General features: G+C 36.6%; 3 protein-coding genes and 1 non-coding gene across 5 annotated transcripts; 2 read left to right on the top strand and 2 right to left on the bottom strand.

Annotated features, from left to right (window-relative positions):
• Positions 1-1134: 1134 nt before the first annotated feature.
• LOC131797399 (F-box/WD repeat-containing protein 8) lies at positions 1135-7541 on the bottom strand. The gene is made up of 5 exons (XM_059115023.2): positions 6735-7541; positions 5188-5397; positions 4401-4597; positions 4083-4301; positions 1135-3356 (listed from the first exon to the last, which is right to left on the bottom strand). Exons 1-5 carry the CDS (start codon positions 7462-7464, stop codon positions 2787-2789), a joined length of 1926 nt encoding a protein of 641 aa, XP_058971006.1. The 5' UTR covers positions 7465-7541; the 3' UTR covers positions 1135-2786.
• Positions 7542-7626: 85 nt separating this feature from the next.
• Positions 7627-15764, top strand: LOC131797374 (palmitoyltransferase ZDHHC5-A-like). 2 transcript variants are annotated; one of them, XM_059114997.2, is made up of 9 exons: positions 7627-7781; positions 7901-8022; positions 9603-9763; positions 10285-10451; positions 11149-11251; positions 11803-11894; positions 12467-12629; positions 12848-12911; positions 13649-13788. In XM_059114997.2, exons 1-8 carry the CDS (start codon positions 7678-7680, stop codon positions 12905-12907), a joined length of 972 nt encoding a protein of 323 aa, XP_058970980.1. In that variant the 5' UTR covers positions 7627-7677; the 3' UTR covers positions 12908-12911; positions 13649-13788. The 2 variants fall into 2 exon arrangements, with proteins under 2 accessions (XP_058970980.1, XP_058970979.1); XM_059114996.2 differs by lacking the exon at positions 12848-12911 and having other exon boundaries at positions 13649-15764.
• Positions 15765-16422: 658 nt separating this feature from the next.
• Positions 16423-16504, top strand: Trnal-uag (transfer RNA leucine (anticodon UAG)). The gene has a single exon. It is a non-coding gene; the product is annotated as a tRNA-Leu (tRNA).
• Positions 16505-17391: 887 nt separating this feature from the next.
• On the bottom strand, positions 17392-19796 carry LOC131797373 (DNA-directed RNA polymerase III subunit RPC9). Its single transcript, XM_059114995.2, has 7 exons — positions 19558-19796; positions 19404-19440; positions 18514-18612; positions 18366-18404; positions 18046-18101; positions 17892-17949; positions 17392-17618 (listed from the first exon to the last, which is right to left on the bottom strand). The coding sequence occupies exons 1-7, from the start codon at positions 19563-19565 to the stop codon at positions 17478-17480; spliced, it is 438 nt and encodes a 145-aa protein (XP_058970978.1). The 5' UTR covers positions 19566-19796; the 3' UTR covers positions 17392-17477.
• Between the last annotated feature and the right edge of the window lie 717 nt (positions 19797-20513).

Raw genomic sequence — 20513 nt, forward strand, 5'->3', positions numbered from 1 at the left:
GCATGAATTCTGGCGCCTACTGTCACCCTCGAAACGAAGTCACTTCCAGTCGTACAGCGTCATGTACGCGCCATTCACATTTGCCACTCACACGAGGATCTTTCAAGTCGAGAAAGGCGAATGCCACTGCCCCCTCCCCCCTTCTCTACCCCGGCTTGCTCTGAGGTGTCCACAGAGTCAACGCAAACATCAAACAACCTTTTCTTCGGTGTTTTCTAACTTTTGCTGTTCTCTGAGCAATTAAAAACTGCATGCAATTCTACAATTTTCATTTTCCTTTATGGCCGGGCAATGCCGGGTCGTGTAAACTGACTTAATCTAACTTCCAACTCACCCTTAGTTTCCCACATCCATTGAAGAGAAGAACTGCTCTGCTGAAAGTTAAGTTGTTCAAATTCCTTCAGTTCGCTTTTGATTTAAGAGTAGTAATGTCAATACACCGTTACACTTTTTCAATCTGCTCCGAAACCAAATAATCAACAACCGAAGATCATTATTTTTGTTTGTTTTGACTGTTTTGTTTTGCCTTTTTTTTTTGTTATGTCGCTATTTCTCAAAAAAAAAAATGGGAGTCAGCCATGGCCGGGACTTCATGCCAGATTTCCACATGTTTGGCCTCAGCATTTTTTCTCCTGTGCGGACCCATTGTGATGCGATTTTCGGATCAATGTCCGTCAGCAACTGCGCACATACCCCTCCCATAGCTCATCAACGGTCATTTTAATCTAAGATAGGTTTACCACTACGGTTGGTCTAGGGGAGGGGTAGGCGCGCAGTTGGTCAGATATTAACATAGATCCAGATTTTCATGCTTTCCTCTCTACAACTAAGCAATGGGTTCACTATCAGGGCGAGGTTTTATCGAGTCGTTTTCGATTGGATTCACGTTAATTTTGTGCAGGGCAGTTACTGCTCAAACACTTTTGGTCTTGAAATCATTTCAACCCACGTCGATTTCGAGCATCATTTAAAACGAGTTTGCGTTGAAGGTGACCTTTTGCACGCTCGATGACAAAGGAGCAAGCCACGATGGCGCTGACATTCAAGATTATCTGAACCCATAACCACCTTATCAAGAGCTTCAACCTGAGATTTTATTACAATCGTTTTTTGATTGCGATAAAATATGGCGGTTCCGGAATTCATTAGTCTGAGGGCGATAAAGATCCAGTCGGCAGACATTCCATTAGACGGCGATGATTGACGAGATAAAGCTTTGCTTTGAACTTGGAGTAATAACACTTGACATGATTAGAAGGAATGCGATGTTAAAATGCACTTAAGATCAGTTTTATAAGATGCTCTTGAAAATATTAAATGTTTCTCAACCATCTACGGATACAAGATTACTGGCGCGCGACTTAAAGCTGAGTCACGCGTTAAGTTCGGGTGGAAGGGAGGGATCATTCTGCAAAGCTTTGTACGGGGAGTCGTCGTCCATAGTCCCATACCTGCCAGCGGTTTTAAAAGGCTAGAGGTTAACGTAAAATAAAATATTTTTTGGCCAAGGTGGCCCATTCTGCCATTTACCCTTTACTGGTCATTTCCTTATAAATTTGAGCCCGTGGTTCCTTTATCAGTCTGGTCAGTTGTGAATGAGAGTCAAGACACTCATTCTTTCTGAGCTCTTCCTGGAAAGAAGAGACGCATTGGAAACTAGTTTTGATCCTGATCCCTTTCAGGACAACAGTCAAGCTGACTGAGCACTGTCCAAGAATGTTTTAATTCTACAACACATCAAAAAGAGGCATTTACTTCATCAAAGAATTCTTGCAAAATCAAAAATCCGTTTATATAAGAAAGTCTCGGTTTTAGGAGCTACCTGTAAACAAAAGACAAGGTGCATTGCAGTAAAGATGTATCATGCCACATGTTCAGATGACAGAAATTTGTCGGTGTTTCCACAAGGACACTGAACTGTGACTGGTTCTCCCATTGGAAATCACCACGCCTATAGTAAGGTAGAAGATAGGTTTTTCAGGTTGACTTTGGGACGATGGTAGGAATAAGCCTCTGGTAGCGAAACATCACACTCTGAATAAGCATTATGGCACAATTTTTAAGGACGGAGCCTTTTGTGGAGAAAGTCAAAGAGTGGCTGAAGCCTCAAATATGTTTTTTTCTGCTCATTTCGCTCATACGGTGCCTAATCAGAAGACAAATACTGATTGCGACCTCAGACGTTTTCTCTTAAAATCTGCAGATTCTAGTCTGTGCCAAACTCTTGGTATTTGGAGGAGGTCTAGGAAGGAGTGTCGAGAGGGGCAAGGAGGCGAGTGTAACCTCCTTACAAGGGTCCTCTTTCTTAGTAAATCCCTCTCCTTATTCCCCTCTGTTTTTTTTTCTCGCGCTCGCTCCCGGACTAAAACATCTACAGGTGTAAACAATCTTTAGAATGTCTCCATCAGCAATGTAGTGTATTCATGTTGGACTTATGACACAGTTTGGAATAAAGGCAGCTTCGGTAACTCAGATGGTTCAAAAGGAAAAATTTTCGCCGTCATTCAACCGGACCTGAGCAAACTGAAGTCAAAGAAACACTCTTGCACTGAGGAGAACGATACTTTGTATGTAGTCTTCACCACATTGACTCTTCACTGATTCGTAATGACTCAAAGAGGAGTTGTAGGTTTTAAGAATTGCTTTCCAAGAGTTATGTAATCGCTACCAAAAGGGGGCTGCAAATCGTCAGTAGTTGAATCTCTACGAGATAAAATGTTCTTAGTTTTGCAACTTTAACTACGGGACTGTGTCCAAAGAAGAAAATGCAAGTTCTGTCAGAAGCCCTACATCTCTATACTGTCGTATGGCACGCTCAGTTTAATATTGTAGTTGTACCCACTGGTGTCGTCATAATTTGAAGAGCAAATCTCCGGGATTCCCTCTGTGGCATTGCTCGCCGAGAAGTCAAACGTGCGAATGACTCCTCGATGACGTCGATGAAGAATCAAATCATCTGCATACCAAAGATTATCACGTGGTGTTCTATCCAATGGAATGTTCGCCGTGATCATCCGGGGACCTTGAAATTTACAGAGTCTCACAGGGTGTCGCGCATGAGTCGTCCATAAAGTTGACGTCATCCGCTGGTCCCAGACCACCAACGTTCCATCCTCTGCACCGCTGACCACTTTCCAATCGTCCATTTGCACCGCAGTTACAGCTCTTTTGTGTCCCAAGTGAAATGAAAGCGCCATCTTTTCACTGCGCAGGTCAAACACGCGTACCCTGCAATCGTAGCTGCCTGTCACGAGACGATGTGGAGGGCAATTGGCTAGATCAAGACAAGTGATCTCGCGATAGTGAGATCCCAATATGGAAATCATTTTTGAGGTTTCTAGACTATAAAGGCGCACCTAAAAATTACAGAAAAATAAATTAAAGTCGGTTTGCTGACAACATCGTGACAAAATACACACGCACAGAACCTTCTTTTATTTTTTTCAAAACAAAATTCTTCTTGATTGTGAAAGTCTGGCGGTCAGATGTTCAGGCTGAGATGGACCACAACTGGACCATGCAAAAAAAAGCTAGTTAAGAACTGGACAAAACAGAGAAGGAAAAGCTTTGATGGCCTATGCTCCTGGAAGAGCTGAGGGTATAACTAACTAACTAACTTATTCTGAGTTTCAGGTGACACTGTTACTAAACTTGAGGTACACAATAAAAAATAAAAACGATTTTTTTCTTTCACATATTTCACAGTCACTAGGAGGGAAATTTGATCATTCAAAAAGGCTGCACTCTCTGTTCTTCATGAGGTAGACCATCACCAAAGGTGTATGCCAAACTTACAAATTCATAAAACTGTAGCCGCAAACAATTGCTATCTTAAAATGGGAATTGTTAACAATTTTATACCCAAGCTAATTGTGTTGTTATGTCCAAGGTTTTGAACATTTTGAAGGATTTCAACTTATTGTTAGTTTTTTTAGCTCTTTTTCTCCTTTTTGGGCTTGTAATAAACAACTCTTTGATTTGGTTTTGCCTTAGTAATTACTATCCATGAACCACTTTGGTAGGCTTTGCCCATTTGCTTACAAGTAAGCTACATTGTGATTTTGATAAACCAACAAAATTACTCTGTTTCCGAGGGTTCCATATCCATACGAACCCACACCAATTGCAAGCTGATCTGGAGTACAGTCCATGCAAGTTAACTTTCCACCAATCACATGATCCATTGTTGATAGAAGACCTTTGCCAGGTGCCAGGATTGACACAGTATCTTGAGTTGCTATGGCAACATGTTCAGGTAATGAGTGTGAAGCAGAGTTTGGGATAAACATGGCATGGCCAATCTGTGGAAGAAATTATAAAAGTCATCAGAGTTGAGTATCTCTCCATACAAGATGCTTTCATTACTGGAGAAAGTTTTAATAGTTTTGAGGTTGTTTTACCTTCTCATAATTCCTTGATTCTACACATGACCACCGTCCATTGACATCACTGGTATGTACCTTGAGTACATGATCTGACAGGGCTACAAATGCTAGTGGACCACTTATGGCCAATGAAACACCCTTAACAGATTCGTGACAGTGAAAATGGTACAGCGGTGAGGAACTCAAGTTATGGGACCATACACAAACATCACCTATGAGTTCAAAGTGTCAGTAATTTAGTACTGTGGGAAACAGTACCAGTATTTAATTCAGTTGTTTGATAGAAATTAGCTGAGTGTTGTATAGTTGCAAATCTTTCCTTGTCATGAAATATTATGCACTCATCAATTCCAAGGGGGCCCCCCTCTCCCCCCAACCTGGGCAACCCAAAGGCATTTGACTGTGATCCACACCCAGGGATGGAGAATTTGAACTTTGCCTATGTGGGGTAGGGAATTTGAACCTGAAATGACAAATCTTTCCAGCATAACACACATTTTATCTTTTACTATAGAGGTGATTAAAGGTAAAGAATTTGCTTTGGCTTCAAATTGATGGACACATTCGCTTTGAGTACAAGTCCTTTTGGGTGACATCAAAGGTAATACAGAAACAGATGAACAAAATTGCTCAGGGAGGAAGAGCTGTCCTTCATTCAACCTAATTACAAGTAACGAATGAGTGATAATGGCAATGAATGAATGAATGAATGAATGGTAATGAATGAGAACTGAAAAAATTATTACATGTAACTCAAAGATATTGACTCAATAAAACACAAAATTATCTTAAGATGTGATACCATTGTCAAACCCAGCTACACACAACTTCTGGTTGATGGTAGTTGATGTGACATGCACTCTCTGTCTTTGTGAATTCACTGAATCAGATGAGATCAGTTCTCTGTAACTTGACACATTTTCAGCATCTCCTTCCCATACAACGACTGCACCACTTGAGTATCCTGAACAAATGAAATTTCCATGGACAGAAACAGCACAGAGACCTCCACCTGTGGGGATAAAAACCATCAAGGATGAGGATTGGTTGGTTAGAAATGATTCTGAATTACAGCATAATATCTGGTAAGCAGTTTTCTGGTGGACTAGGAAAATGCTTGCTTATGAAAAGTGTCTGCTTATGAAACTATAAAGATGCCAGGATCTTGTGTGAATGAGGCTGAAATATGATGTCCACCAGAAAGAACTGCCTGCGTGTATGACATGTCCACTTGTGGAAATTTTGTTGTGTAATTATAATTTTGAGTCCTGGTAATATCATCTGTTAATATACATGTGATTGTTGTGCATTGCTAGTCTAATAATAGAGACAGGGTTTGTGGAATGACCAAAACCAAAGACTGATGGTTAATTTTTTTACTAAATGGAATAAATTTTAGTTATAGGACAATTCCAGAGTGCACAGCCAATTCTCTTGATTTATGTTGACAGTATTGCATAACTAAAGAATGTAGCTACAATCAGCATCAAAATTAGTTGACATGTTATGTTTGAAGAGTTTTATTCATAGGTAGAATAACACACCTGTTTCTACCACACTCAAAATCATTAACAAGACCCCCTTCCCCATTAAATGTTGGCTAAAAGTTCATGGAATTATGATAGGACATTGTTTTGTGTCAAAGGGGGCCAAAGGGGTAACTTATCAAGGGCAAAAGAGAAAGACTGAAGTAAAAGGGGGTTGAAAAGATCAATGTGTCAACAGTTTTGTGGCTGATTGAAGGTCCAGGGGTGTAAGGTTAGTAGCCTGCAGTGTGAGAATATTTTTGCATTCATTTCTTCATAAAAAGTTTGGCCACCATCTTGGATTTTTTAAGACGAGGAAGGTTAAGGAGAGAAAAAAAATCTAATGGGGGGAGGGGTTTATTGGGCCAGGGAAAAGTGGGGGTGGGGGTGGGGGGAGAGAGAGGGGGTAGGTACAAGTTGAAATATTTTACCCCCATCTCCTATCCACACATTCCTGGCAAGAGAGAAATGTTGATGAGGAAGGGGGACAAGAAAGATGATTCCTTCACTCTGTCCACTTCAATGAAGAGGAAAAAGGGAGAAGAGAAGGGAAAATAAAACAATTTGTTCTTTTCTCATCCTTCTTGTCTTGTTCAAATTTGGACAAAAGGAATAAGGGGGGAAGGGGAATGAAGAGGAAAAACATTTTCATCTATCCTTGTCCCACCCCTCTCCTCCCCTCCCCTCCCCTCCCCTCTCCATCCACTTTGATCCCACCCAAATCAAACATTGAATCCTAGCACTAACTAACTCTCCCTAAAAGATGGGAGACAAGAAAAGGAGTTTTGCTCTTTCCAAGAAAGAAAGCTATTCATCAGCAAACCTCTCTCAAATTCCAAACTGGACAATCTGCATATTCTTTCCTTCCAGTTCCTTCTCAATTCTCTTTCCTCTAAAATGCTATCTCGTACAAAACTTTTCCAGTTTTCTCTGTCTATAGTGGAAGAGTGTCTCTTTTGAACATAACCTAGTTTACAACCTACATGGTACCATATCAGTTCATCCTCTGCCAGAATTTTCCAGGCCTTGCTAACCTGAGCGCAAGCACAAAGGTCTTTGATTCCCAAGTCAGTGAAAATCTGTACTCCCACTTCTTTGGGTAAGCTCAAATCAAAGAAAGGAATACTTGTAATTTCATCAATGTCTTCTATCAGTTGATCTAGTAGACTCTTCTTTCTTTTAACAAGTTTTTCAGAGAACAATTTTTGTTGTACTTTTGAGTCACTCGGTGTGTCATTGTTAACCTCTCCAGTTTGAGGTTGCGGTAAATTCAAAAGAACAATATCATCATTTACATTGACAGATGATTTTTCTTCTGTCGTCTTAGGAAATTTTACAGAGCACGATTTATCCGTGGAGCATCCTACAGGATGAAAATGACGTACTTCCTCTTTGAAATCAACAAACGCTCTCTCAATGTCGCCTTGTTTGAAATTTTGACATTTTTCCAGATTCCCCTTGTGAACTTGTATATCTTGTTTTGTTTTGCTGAGTTCTTGCATCCATTCGCGACGGAAACATTTCAACTCCTCATTATCTCCGGCTGAATACATTTGAAAATAAATTCCTGTTTTTCAAAATCTCTTCAAATTGTAATTTCCGGAGAAATTCTTTGTCGCTAAACATAAGAATTCGCAGGGCCCATATTGGTTTTCTAGAAAAACCGCTGATCGAAATTAGGAATTTGCGCATGCTCAGTACAATCGGCTTGGGTATTCTTCAAAAAATAATTCATAGATCAGGGCCGAGAAAAGGGAACGAAGAAAATGTCCCGTTCTCGGCCTTGCAAGAAGTTTTCTTCTCAACAAATTCCACTGCTATGTGCAGCATTGCTCCTCATTGGAACCTCAACTCTGTTCTTCGTGTTCGTGTAAGAATTGAAGGTTTCTGAGTTCGTGTTTCGAGTGCTTTTGCTGTGATCATGCCCACGCGAAGCGCCCAGCCTTGGAGGATTTCAGTTGATGACAAGTTTTATTTATTCCTTTTTAGCTGCCCTCATTTGGCAAATGAATATTCCATTGCTATCCCTGTCTATGATGGAATCCTTACTTTGATAGTTTTGGCCAGTTTCGCCAATGCTTCACTAAGAGACCCTGGCGTAATTCCCAGAGGTAAGTTTGCTGTAAATAGTGAATTTTTAACTTAACTTACAATCAGGGGTCTCTCCAGACGGCCACGGTAGAACGTTATAATTATTGTTTATTTACCCTTGCTTGTGAACGGCTCCTTTTCATAGCGTTATTTATAATAAAGGTTGAAACTCAACTATAACCGATTTTAGAGTAAATTTCCGAAAGACGGGAAAAATAAACGCTCCCTGCAGCTGCTTTCCACAATGTATGTTATTTCCCGTTCCTTCGTTTTATAGACGGAGAAAGGCTTGACACAACTGTCTAGAAAAGCCTAACGTTATTTTAAATGATTAAGAAAAACAGCGGACGCAATTTCTTGGAAACCTCAATATTGAGACGAAAAAACACGTTAACGATACCGACAAGCGCAGCACACATACGCCATGGCCTTTTAAAGTTTTAACCATTTAATCTCGCTTAGTTATTTATTGCTAAATTCTCATGTTATTGTTAGAACAAACTCAATTAAGCAGGTCACACGAACAAGAAATGTGATACTTCGATGAATTCGAATTCCTCCCAAATAGACATCTGCTGCAAGGAAGTGAAATGTTATCCTGAATCATTTATAAAGACCACAATTTACTTTTATTTTGGAATAATGACATGTATCAACGGATCATGCTATATCTCTGGACTGAGACAGATATTGATACTTAAAACATTGTGTTATATTGTTTACAGATTTAGTGTCAGACATGATGTAATTGTTTTAACTACCAAAAAAAATACTTAAAAATAAATTAAAAACTCATGATAGTACTTTTTAAAGACATGTTTAGGCATGACTCATGCAGTCATCAGTTAATAATTTTGTATCCATTTACTTTGTGTATATTTTCAATATACCTGTCTGTTTATGGTTTTTTCTTCATGATTGTGTAATGAAAGTTTTTTTTTTTCCTCAACATGAAATTTATGGCATTGAAATTTGCTGCTCCTAGGTAATTAAGCAAACAATCTTTTGCTCTGATATGCAAGCGCTATTAAGTGAATATAGGTGTCTTTCTATAAGTGAGTGAATAGTTAAGTCATATAGACTTGTTTCAATAAAATCTGTGACCAAAAAGAAAGATAGTTGTAAGGTTTTTTATTTATTGATTGATTTATTTGCCACACTACAATAAAAATTTCTAAGGAAGCATGATAAGCTAAGATGTAACGTAAGGAAACCTATATGAAACCACAAGAGTTATATGATGTTACATTTCCTCTGAAAAGAACAAAAGTTTGCATTGATATGGAACATCAAACAAGATGTAGAGGTGTGAAGCCAGATTCAGATCAAGGGGAAAAGAATAAAAAAGGAAAGGAAGAAGTAAATAATTCTTGATTGAGAATTTTGCTGTATATTATCAAAAGGATACTAGAATTGAAGTGTTTAATTTTGCAAGTTAGGGTACTGAAATACTTGGGACCTTAAAAGGAAACAGAAAACTGTGTTATATTTTTCCTTGAAAGGTTAAGGGTAAAACTAATAAAATTTTTGTTGTAATAAATAATTAGGTTAACTACTGGTGTAGCATATCTGTAGCCTACATCTGATATTTGCTTTGCAGAAGAAACATCAACTTCTGAGCAAGAGGATGACTTCAGAGCTCCTCTATACAAGAATGTTGATATCAATGGCATTACAGTTCGCATGAAATGGTGTGATACCTGCAAGTTTTACAGACCACCACGATGTTCACATTGTAGCATTTGTAACAATTGTATTGAGGTAAGGGTTTATTATCATCAACATTACTACTACTATTATCTCTACCAGTCTATGCTTTCATGAAATTACTTGCTCAACTTCAAGTTTGAACTGTTAAAAGCACCACAGTTTTGTTGTAGCTAATACTGAAAGGAGGAAAGTGAAATCTAGTTGTGTATTGAGCAGAAATGTTTCAACAACATTGCTGGTGGAATTAGTCATTCTCCAAAAGTTGTTATATTATCTTCACTTTGGTTAACCTTTTACTTCCATGAGTGACCAAAACAGAATTTCTCTCCACAATATCAATACAATATCAAGCAGGCAAGTGATAAGAATAAAGCAAGATATCAATTAGAGGATTGTTAGTTGATCCAATAAATATCACAAGCACTGTATACCATATAGCAAGGAGAATTACTAATGAGATCTTGAGAGTGGTAGGGTTAAAGAATAATTTCCAGTGACCTTGTTCCAGGTCTGGCAACAATTCCAGTGAAATACTTTATTGATAAGACATATTTTCCTTTTTCTCTTTGCAGAATTTTGATCATCATTGTCCTTGGGTAGATAACTGCATTGGCAGGAGAAATTATAGATATTTCTTTTTCTTTGTGTTTTCTCTGTCTGTTCACATTATATCTGTATTTGCCTTGTCTTTGATATTTATTCTTGAGAAAAAGGATGAATTGAGGGAAGCAGCAGTGGCGTATCCTTACCCTGATATTAAATTCTTACTGATATCTTTTACATCAACGGAGGCATGCACAGCACATTTACAGTGTATGTTTCGAACAAAATTTGGCTGCTCTTTATTCCTGTGGCTTTCTCTTAAGGACCAGGTACTTTCAATTGTAATTCTTTCTTTTTGACTGACATACAGACTTTTAATTGTCAAGTGTGAAACTTAAGACCTGGTCAGGTCAATATAACCAGGCATTAACTTTCATGTTTTAATCAGTCATCTTGGGGATTTGATTTGTCAATTAAATATAGGAAGATTGATCATTCCTGGGTATCAAATGAGAAAGACAAAAATGTTTTGTGTATTGATATACATGACTTGTATACTTAGCCAAGGAAATGCTTTAAAGTAAATGTTATCAACAATAAATGATACAGCACACAGTACTCTGGGAGAAAAAAGTAATGTCTATAAGTCTTATGGCCAGTGCAATGGCATAGGATGAGAGTGATGAGTTTTTTGAGAGTTGTTTTAATATTCTCTACATTTCACTTGAATGAGGAAGTTATTCACTTATTAGCAGTGTTTTAACCTTTTTTCTGTAATTGTATAAATCAGTTTAGTTAACCAATAATTACATAAAATCAACATTTTGCTGTGTTCAAGTCATCCCTATGTTTGTGGGTGTCATGTATGTTTGCCACCTTAACTTCTGACACAGAATAGCTATTATGGTGGTGTGTGGACTGACGTCTATTCCAGTGATTGGATTAACTGTGTTCCACATTGGACTGGTGGCCATGGGACGCACAACTAATGAACAGGTGATAACTAAGGCAATTTAAAGAGTCTAATGATGTATTAACTCGTATAAACAAGTAATGACATTTTACATTAATTTTTTCTTATTATTTCTAATGATTTATTGAGCATCAAATTTGAGGATTATTTCTGATTTCATCAATAGAGGCATGAACCATGTGATTTTCTTTAAATATCCTGAATCTACAATCACACTCAAAGTTATGGGTTTTTGTCATCAGAATGGAAAGGTTTGAAGCATATATATTTTGGATAAAGTTCACAATTTTCTAAATATTTCAATGGAACCCCATTTGGAATTCATACTGTTGTTTTGTTTAAAAAGTTAAATTTAGATGCTGAAAGTATTTGAAAAAAGGTACAACCAACCCACTAGAAATGTTACAAAATTAGGTTTTAATCAAGGCCATTTCTTCCCTAGGAGCAGTAACATGGGCAAAGTCCAGATAACTTAGTAAATAGCAGTGGCTGTTTTTCAAACAAACTATTCATTTATAATTTATTTCATAAGAAATTGAAGTAACCTCCGATTGTCTATTACATCTTTTCCAAGGTGACAGGAAAGTTCCGCAGTGGTCATAATCCTTTTGATAAAGGCTGTAAGAACAACTGCTTGGTGACACTTTGTTCTTCTCAATATTCAAAGTAAGGAGTTTTGGGGTCAATTTTTCATAAGCATACTGATCTCCATACTGAGGAGCTTTTATATTTTCTTAAGTCAATGATGTGCAGTTAAATGATGTTTCGCCCTTTATCCTGAGATCTCATCAGTAATTTTGCCGTATTGTCTACTATACAATTCTTATGATGTTAAATCAGAGAATTTGGTATTGGATAGACTAGTAATATAGAAAACAGTATGGAGAATGTGCACATTGATGTTAGGGTGTAGAGGATAAATCAATAGCAGCTACTGGGTTAGAGTTAATTACTGGATTTCCAGGGAATTGGGAATGGTTCTCTATCTAATGGCTGGTTGCAAAAGGGTTGTAGCTAGTACATTGCTCAAATTATTATCAGAGGAAAATTCTGAGTCATCATTATTATTCTTTCTTCCTCTCTTGTTGGAATGAAAGGCCTCTTCCTTTCCCTCTCTCTCTCACTCTCCAGGCTGTTCTATCCTTTTCAGTTGTGGAAAGAAGTCAAAGCACGAAAAATTACACATATTTTAAAGATTTTCACAACCATTAATATTTTTAAAATTTTTGTTTGTGTAGGTATATTGGTTATATGGAAAATGTAGCCAAGGAATCCACTAAGAACAAAAAGAGAATAGAGAAGAAAAAGGAGAAAGAAAAGGATGCAAACAAATCTGTTGATGTTGAGTTAACTGAAGTTAAAGTTGAGGTGACAAGTAATCACTCCAATCAAAAGTCACAGGTATACCACCACAATGAACTGCACAGGCTACTTATTATTTGAATTCCTGCATTTTAGTTCTCACCACAGGTCAACCCTAAGACCATCAGAGTGACTAGCATCTAATTTTTCCTTACATTGTTACTACTGAATCAAATACTAAGGTCATCAGAATACAGGAAATGATCACCAGCTGAAGAAGCTTTCAATCGTTTTATTAAACAAATTCTCCTTTTCAGTACCATGAGAAATGTAAAGAGAACAGCATGGAAATTATGCATAGTGATGTTTGGGTGTAAAGGGGTAAGGTACTGTCAAGAATGTAGGTACATCTTATGCAGGGCTCTTGCTGGAGTCTGGGAAAAAATGCATGTACCCTTTGATGTATTAGAGCCTTACATGGAAAACAAACACACTTCAGAAAATCACCCCACTATTCATTACAGACTAGAGCTTATCTTATGTTAATATGCATGATTCTCCTAGAAACTTACAATGCAGTAGAAATGTAAACATGTCACATGAGTATTCTGTAGGATGATGCAGGATGTTAGGGATTGTGTGGTTTTGATTGAATTCTGCCACACACTCTGTTTAGAATCCCTTTAGTCATTGGAAGCAGGAAAATTTTCAATTAATCCTTTAACCCCTAGAAGTTACAAGCATCTAATTTCTTCCCACAGTACTGCTGCTATACTTGAACTGTAAGGTCATGAGAATAAACAAAATGAATTGCCAACGAAAGAAGCTCTCAATTCTCCTTGTTAATTTCATGGGATATCCATAGAAAACAGTACAGAGAATAAGCATACTGAAGTTTGGATGTAAAGGTTGAAAGGATTTTCTTGAATTTAAAACTAAATTCTCAGGAGAAGCCAACAAAGATATATGTGGATGTCTGAAAATTTCCTTTCATATTTTGGAGGTGAATGGGTTAAATCTAGTGTGACTTAAGTTGAGATTAAGCTCACTAAACACTAGGTTGATGTCATTTTATTATATTGAATTATGTTTTAGAACATTATGATTAATATTTTCAGGATGATAGCAGAGATGGTAGAGATAGAAATAGTCATCAGATGAGGTCTCAAGATGGCAGATCTTCTGTCCCAGTAACTACTGCTCCTCCACGAGTTTCAGCAACTTATGTGAAGTCAAGTGTAAATGGAAGAACAATAAGTGGCAGCCGTGAAGTCACAGTTTAATGTCATGTTTGTATGCTATACAAGATAATAAACTCTATTGCTACTGCAGTCCAAGGTGCTGAGTACAAACCTTGAATTTCATGGAAGCAGTTGATGGATGAATTTGCTGCTTTTCACTAGGATTAGCCAGTGCTCACCTGTAAATTTAACAAGGCATGTCTTTGGAAGCAAGTGGTACAATCAATGGGAAGAGAGGCAGAAATGTTGGATACACAAGATTTGCTGTGCATAAATTTACCCCTAATTAAGATTGTAATCCTAAGGACTGACTTTTTTTAAGGAAGTGAATTTGTCAGATCTAAGCAGGTTGCAAATGTGAGGGTAACTATGCTTCATATCTGCCTGCAGTGCTGAATTAATAGTTAACTCATATCTTTTCATGTCAAAGTACATGCAAAATATACTGCGTATTCAATCTACCTTAAAAGGACTGTATTGAAAGAATCAGTGATTGCTGCACATGGTTTCAAACACAAACAGTTGGGGTAAAAATTGTTGCTGTTAAAACAGTTGATGGCAGTAGTATACTGTAAATAATCTGAAAAAAGTGTTGTATATTATCTGATGCCTATAGTACTAATTAAAAGAAGTCGTTTGATTTTTAATTTTTGTGTTGCTATCCTGCTCATGTGAAATTCACGACTGTGCTATTACAATGATTGTTATAATAATAAGTTAAATATTTTTTAGTGCTTTTGTTAGTTATCATGATAATAATGATGAATTGGTGCTTTGTATAGTAAGTAATTACAGAGTTAGGTTTTTTAGAAATATTTCCATTTTGGCAGCTATCATTCAAACAAAGGATATAATATGTTCTTCGATTTGTAAACTGCATTAATTTGAAGAAGTTTTCATGGTGAGAGTTATAAATGGTAGTGAGTGCTGTTGTAAGAAAACAGTATATTTTTGTGCAATGTGATAAATTGCATGGGGAGGAAAATTATGTTAGCCATTGGAAAGCGGAAAAATATAGAGACAAGAGGTAAAATGTTGAATATTACTTTAAGGGATCTTTAGACTGGTTAGCATCTTTTGTACCATAAAGTGGGAAGAGGCGTTAATTAACAATAATTTGACGTAGTGTAGAAATGCATTAAATTTCTGTTAGATCATTAGTTACTCACACAGATCTATCAATACCATATGGTTCCTTTACTGTACAAGTAGCTTACTGTATTTATCTCAACTTGCATTTTATTTTCATTTTACTTCAGGAATAAATTACTCATATTTTGACAAATTGTCAAAATGTCATTTGATTGTAGACTCAGATAACAATTTCTCAAATCAACTGAAACTGCAGTTTCCAGTCTTGTGATTGGTAGAAGACATTTTGAAAAGCTCTCTGTGGCTGATCTGTTCGTTGTGTGCTTATTATTTTGTGGTTTCCATCGACCTTCAACATGGCTAAAAAATGAGTAGGGGATCCAGTCATTAATTTGCTTCTAGAGTTCATTGACACCCACCTTATAGGCATACTTGAAACACCAGATAAGCAATTGTTTGATGTCCTTTTGCAGGCTTTGGCATAGTGGTCATCTGTAAAATATTTTAACTTCAGGTGTTAAGTATATAAACACATTTCAGAATGCCCCATTTGGTCAAAGAGAATATCAATGTAAATCAAATGCATTGGCAGGGTTTTAAAACAAACACAATCGTGCAATTATTTCAAGTTAGTCAAACATTTCCCCCCTAACTTCTAAAACTTCATACAGCTAAGCGATAGACATAGATAATGCAAGTGTTCTTTTTGTTCATCTTGCACAAATATTTTTGAAGCCTCCTTCACAGTTATTTTCCTGAAGAAGTCTAACATTTGCTATGATTCTGTACTGAATCATGAAAATACAATATGATATTTAGTTATGGCAATTAATTGGTTTTTAATTATAATTCGCTCAACATTTATGTTAAAGATATAAAAAATAAATATCAAAGTCAATCACCTTTGTTTTTCTTTTCCTTTTACATGCTAAATTATGAGATTGGCCCATTAAGAGAATATGTAGGCTTTTGAGTAGCTCTTACTGGCTGGGTTATCCCTTTCGCTCCCAGATCTCACTAGGTATTCTCCTTACTGTCTGCCTTATTCCTATGACATTAGCTTGCAGAATTTGGTATTGGATTAAGTAATGATCCCTTAAGTAATATGTTTCTTCAGTGGCATCACTTGTCTGCCTGATACTGTGTTTATTGTTTGTTAGTCATTGGAGTCAAAGGGTTAAGTACAGTCATACCAGCTTGGAAACAGGACTAGTATGAACAAAAAACCAAGTATAAATGTTTTAATCAACTCCAACAGAACTTTCACTGCTACAGAAAAGAACTATTTGTCAATCCTCCTGCCAATAAAAGTCACTTAAAAATTTCAAAACACAAGTCCATGAGTTTCTTGAGCTAATTTCAGACATTAAGTCTTTGACTCTGCTGTCCTAAGGTCATCCTACTTCTTAAAAATTTACATATTTTAAGTAAAAGAAATCCTGTCAAATGCTGATATTTCTTGTATTGGTAACTCGCATTTAGAAAACTTTACCTCTAAGAAACACTTCATTTAAATAATTATTTATATAATAAAATTTTACCTTCGTCGATATGTGGAAGGTAGCGTGGCCGAGTGGTCTAAGGCGCTGGTTTTAGGCACCAGTCATTTCGATGGCGTGGGTTCGAATCCCACCGCTGCCAATAATTTTTCTTTTCTCCTTTTTTTTTTTTGCTCTCTCTTTTGAATTCAGTCGGCTGATTAAGTTCGGTTCTCTTTTGACTTTACGTGTTGAAAAAAAATTTGACAAGATTTTGATCAAAAACCGCCATGCTCTCGCATACGTTGAAAATCGTGTGAACATAACGTAGAAGAATAAAAACTTGATACGTTGCTGATGCAGTTAGTCGAAATACTGTGTACAACTCGAATTATTATCTACACAAGCAATCGCTGTTTTTCAGACTACTAAATTTCTTAGGCGACTCTGACCTTCGTGTTTAATAGTACTAAAAAATTTCAACTATCTCCACTAAAAATTATTTCGATTTTGAACGATTGACTATCCCAGTCGATCCGTCGACAATTCGTCAGGGTGCCAGACGAAAAAGTAACCTTTTAAGTAACCTTTTGAGACATTTTAAGTCCTTACATTATAAGACTCTCAACTTACATACCAGAGTTGACGAAGAAGAAAATTATGGCGGTCAAATTTTAGGGTGGTGGGGTAGGTGGGATAAAATGATAAGACAGGTGGGGGTGGGTGGAAGTAGTTTCGTGGAAGCCATACACATGTAAATAAAGGATGTCAAAATATGGCCCTTTCTGGTAAAACGACATTGACTCTAGGCTGATCACTTCACAAATATGACTCCTCATCCCCTCTTTCATCAACAGTCTCAACATTTTACTGGTAAAAGGTTCAATGATATTCTATCCATCACAAGTGATCAATTCTTGTTTTATACTAGTATTAATAATGTATTCTTGAATCAATTTTCCCACGAAATTCCACAAAAATTAATCACCACAAACAGTAGAACCTAAACATATTAATCTACTGATGGGATTCTTAAGAAAAAAAAAACAATTCAAAAGTTTAAATTTATTTATTAAATATCTGTTAATTCTATCATTTTCAAGAATACACTGTTTTTCAAAGTAACAATTCGTCCACTAAGACATTTCCTCATCATCTTCCTGTGTTTCCTCTACCACTGTCTCTTCATTAGGATCAGGAAGCTTTGTAGCAATCACATTCAAAAGTTCCTCAATCTCTTGATCAGTTTTCAAACGCTCTTCACTATCTTCAATGATCTAAACAAAGCATAGAGGCACTAATTACATATTCTATAAAACAGAAAATTATGGCTCCCTACAAAAAAAAAACAGCTATAAAAAAAAATACAAAATTATGCAGTAAAGTAACCCTATGAAAAAGCCACAAGATATGAGAGAGAACCAAAAGGCTTGGCCACTAAACTCTATGCCAAAACTGATTTCTAAGCAATCAAATGCAGAAGTTACAAACCAAATCATAGCTAAATGATCACATTCCAATGAAACAAGACAGAACACTAAAAAACTTACCAGCTGAATTTCAACTGGTGTAGTAGGTCTAAGGTTCAACAGTTGAAGCTTCTCGGCTCTGTTTAAAATATAGTAAAATATATTTAACACATTAGCTCATAACTTGATGATGTTAGTACACATTGTGTTAATACATGAAGTAACAGCAGGAAACCTTGTTAAGTTGAATGGCTGCATTGCTTTGACAAATTCTTCTATTACTTCTGGACTCTACAAAAAATAAAATTTGCATTTCAGAAAAGTCAATTATGTTCAGGCTTACGTGACCTAAAACTAGTCCTGTAATTTACAATGTTTGTCATGGCTTCAAAACTCTAGCCTTCAGTATACCACCTTGAAACCATCTTTAATGCTAACGCTGCTTCTAAATTACATATATTAGTCCAGTCGATATTTATCCCCCTAAGGGATTCTTGAGGAAACACAAATAATTCAAAAGTTTAAAATTTATTTATTACATATGCAAAGTCTAACCTGGTGTTTACAAGGAGTTTTCTCTAAATGCTTCCGAGCCTAAGAGTGAACAACACTGTATCTTAGGACAAAAGTTAGGATTTGGTATAATTTTGAATTAGAGGCAATCTTCAACAAACCTTGCTCAATCTTTTATAACATTACTGACCTCATAGCAAATTGTTGACAAGTTAACAAGGTGTTTCTGCCTCTTCTTAGCCTTATCAACTTTGTTTTGGTTTTCTGTCTCAAGCAACAGTTGATAAACCTGAAGAAAACAGGAAATAATTAGAGTTAGAATCCCTAGACTATAGTTACTGGTGTGTAAATGCATCATTTTAAACACTTGCTTCCAGTGTGAGATGTTTGTTACAAAGAGACAAATTTGTTTGTTCATAAAATTTGTTTGTTTATTTGTTCATTTTCAACAGTCAGCTGTTTGATGTTGTTTTGGTCCCTGTGCTGCAGACTGAAGTAATGTTAACACAACAACTCTAAGTAAGCTTAAAAATATACTCATATATTTAATTTTTCCTAGGAAATTATTTGTTCCCCTACAAGAGCATTTTAGCAGTGTTCACTAGATGTTTGTTTACAAACTGACTTTAAATCAGAGAAGTGTAAATAATTTCATCACTTCAGAATTTCTTTTCTAAAATCATGATGAAGATCAAAGCTATGGAGAATTTTAAAATGAAGAGTCAACTTATGTGATAAACCCACAAGATTATGGAAGATAGGCCAGAAGATAATAAAAGATCAGCCCACAACATCATAGAAAGATCAGCCCACAACATCATAGAAAGATCAGCCAACATGATCATACCAATAGTGCCCTTGTCCAGTCTCATGTGTCTAATGCTTTTATGTGCAACAACTCATATCTCTTTTCACGGCGTACTTGGGGAGATGGTTGAGAGCAACGTGAATTTGAGTTTGAATTCACAAGATATATGTAATATTGATAAAAATTGACAAAATTAACGGCTAGATGACGCTACATCCTTTTTATCTCCCATACTAAGAAATAAGCTAAGGAAATTTCTACGACAACTTTACCTCGTAATTGCTCAACAAAGCCGCCTTGTCATTAAGACTGAAAAATTCAAAATTCAATTCAAGACTTCATATTTACAGTTAAACTGGTTGCTATTTTAAACTATTCAGAAGCCTGAATAATTGAATCAGATAAGAATGGAAGAGTTCTTCTTACACTTCCATCTCGACAGCTTTCAGAAATTGTCTAAAACAAGGTCACAAGGATTGAAATGTTTTGATGCCGCCATTTTGAACTCGTTTTATCAGGTGGTTACCAAGCTCACTCTTGTCTTTTCGCCTCAGACTCCAGGCAGAGGAATTTTTCCACGCAAGTTTCCCCTCAAAGGATATTTTTAGTTAGCTTGAGATCTCCTGGTTTTACCGATCTATTTTCTTATTTTTGGCTTGATCGATTCATTTATCCGCCATTTTAATTATTTATTAAACCAACTAATTCTGAAGTACCCCCACGGACGCAGCACCACAGTTTCTTCAGAAACTTAAACCTTTTATCTGAGATAAAGCGCTGTGAGGACCCAAGCCTAACTTAAGTCGACCCTTCAAGTGGTTTTACTGAAGATTCCTTATGACATGAAGTTATTCAGTTCACGGTATATTAATAATAATAATAATAATAATAATAATAATAATTTATTTCTATAGCGCATTTTCCTAACGCCCAAATGCGCTTTACGGCGTCAAATTATCATAACCTATAATTATATAAAAATTTAAAGTCTGAGAATATGCTTGTCGAAAAAAATAGGTCTTAAGCTTAGCTTTAAAAATAGAGACAGATGCGCTGCTTTTAATCTCAAATGGAACCGAGTTCCAGAGGTAAGGCGCGCACACTGAGAAAGCCCTCAGGCCAGTCAATTTGAGCTTGTGTGTTGGTTGCTCCAGTAGAAGTTGGTCAGCAGACCTGAGAGCTTGCCTAGGAACATAAGGAATGATGAGCTCAGTCAAGTACGTTGCTGCACCATGGAGTTGTTGTTTAACCGGAGATTATTTAAAAGCATCCATTGGTTCAGCTCACGCAAACAAACTTCAACCCTAGTGCGCGCAGACACAATATCCTCCATTTTAGTGGTCTTCATGCTAAGGTACAGTTGAGTGTCGTCCGCGTACATA

Source organism: Pocillopora verrucosa, chromosome 2 (assembly GCF_036669915.1).
Source record: "Pocillopora verrucosa isolate sample1 chromosome 2, ASM3666991v2, whole genome shotgun sequence".
In the NCBI taxonomy this organism is placed as follows: Eukaryota; Metazoa; Cnidaria; class Anthozoa; order Scleractinia; family Pocilloporidae; genus Pocillopora; species Pocillopora verrucosa.

Coding starts and splice junctions, on each gene's coding strand:
- LOC131797399 (XM_059115023.2), bottom strand. CDS start 7,464: ATGTATTCAGCCGGAGATAATGAGGAGTTGAAATGTTTCCGTCGCGAA. Junction 5,398..6,734: donor CAGTTTGGAATTTGAGAGAG/GTTTGCTGATGA, acceptor TTATCCCCACAG/GTGGAGGTCTCTGTGCTGTT. Junction 3,357..4,082: donor ATGGAACCCTCGGAAACAGA/GTAATTTTGTTG, acceptor TGTAATTTTTAG/GTGCGCCTTTATAGTCTAGA.
- LOC131797374 (XM_059114996.2), top strand. CDS start 7,678: ATGTCCCGTTCTCGGCCTTGCAAGAAGTTTTCTTCTCAACAAATTCCA. Junction 8,023..9,602: donor CCCTGGCGTAATTCCCAGAG/GTAAGTTTGCTG, acceptor TTTGCTTTGCAG/AAGAAACATCAACTTCTGAG. Junction 11,895..12,466: donor TGTTCTTCTCAATATTCAAA/GTAAGGAGTTTT, acceptor TTGTTTGTGTAG/GTATATTGGTTATATGGAAA.
- LOC131797373 (XM_059114995.2), bottom strand. Junction 17,950..18,045: donor CAGCCATTCAACTTAACAAG/GTTTCCTGCTGT, acceptor TATTTTAAACAG/AGCCGAGAAGCTTCAACTGT. Junction 17,619..17,891: donor CACCAGTTGAAATTCAGCTG/GTAAGTTTTTTA, acceptor TGCTTTGTTTAG/ATCATTGAAGATAGTGAAGA.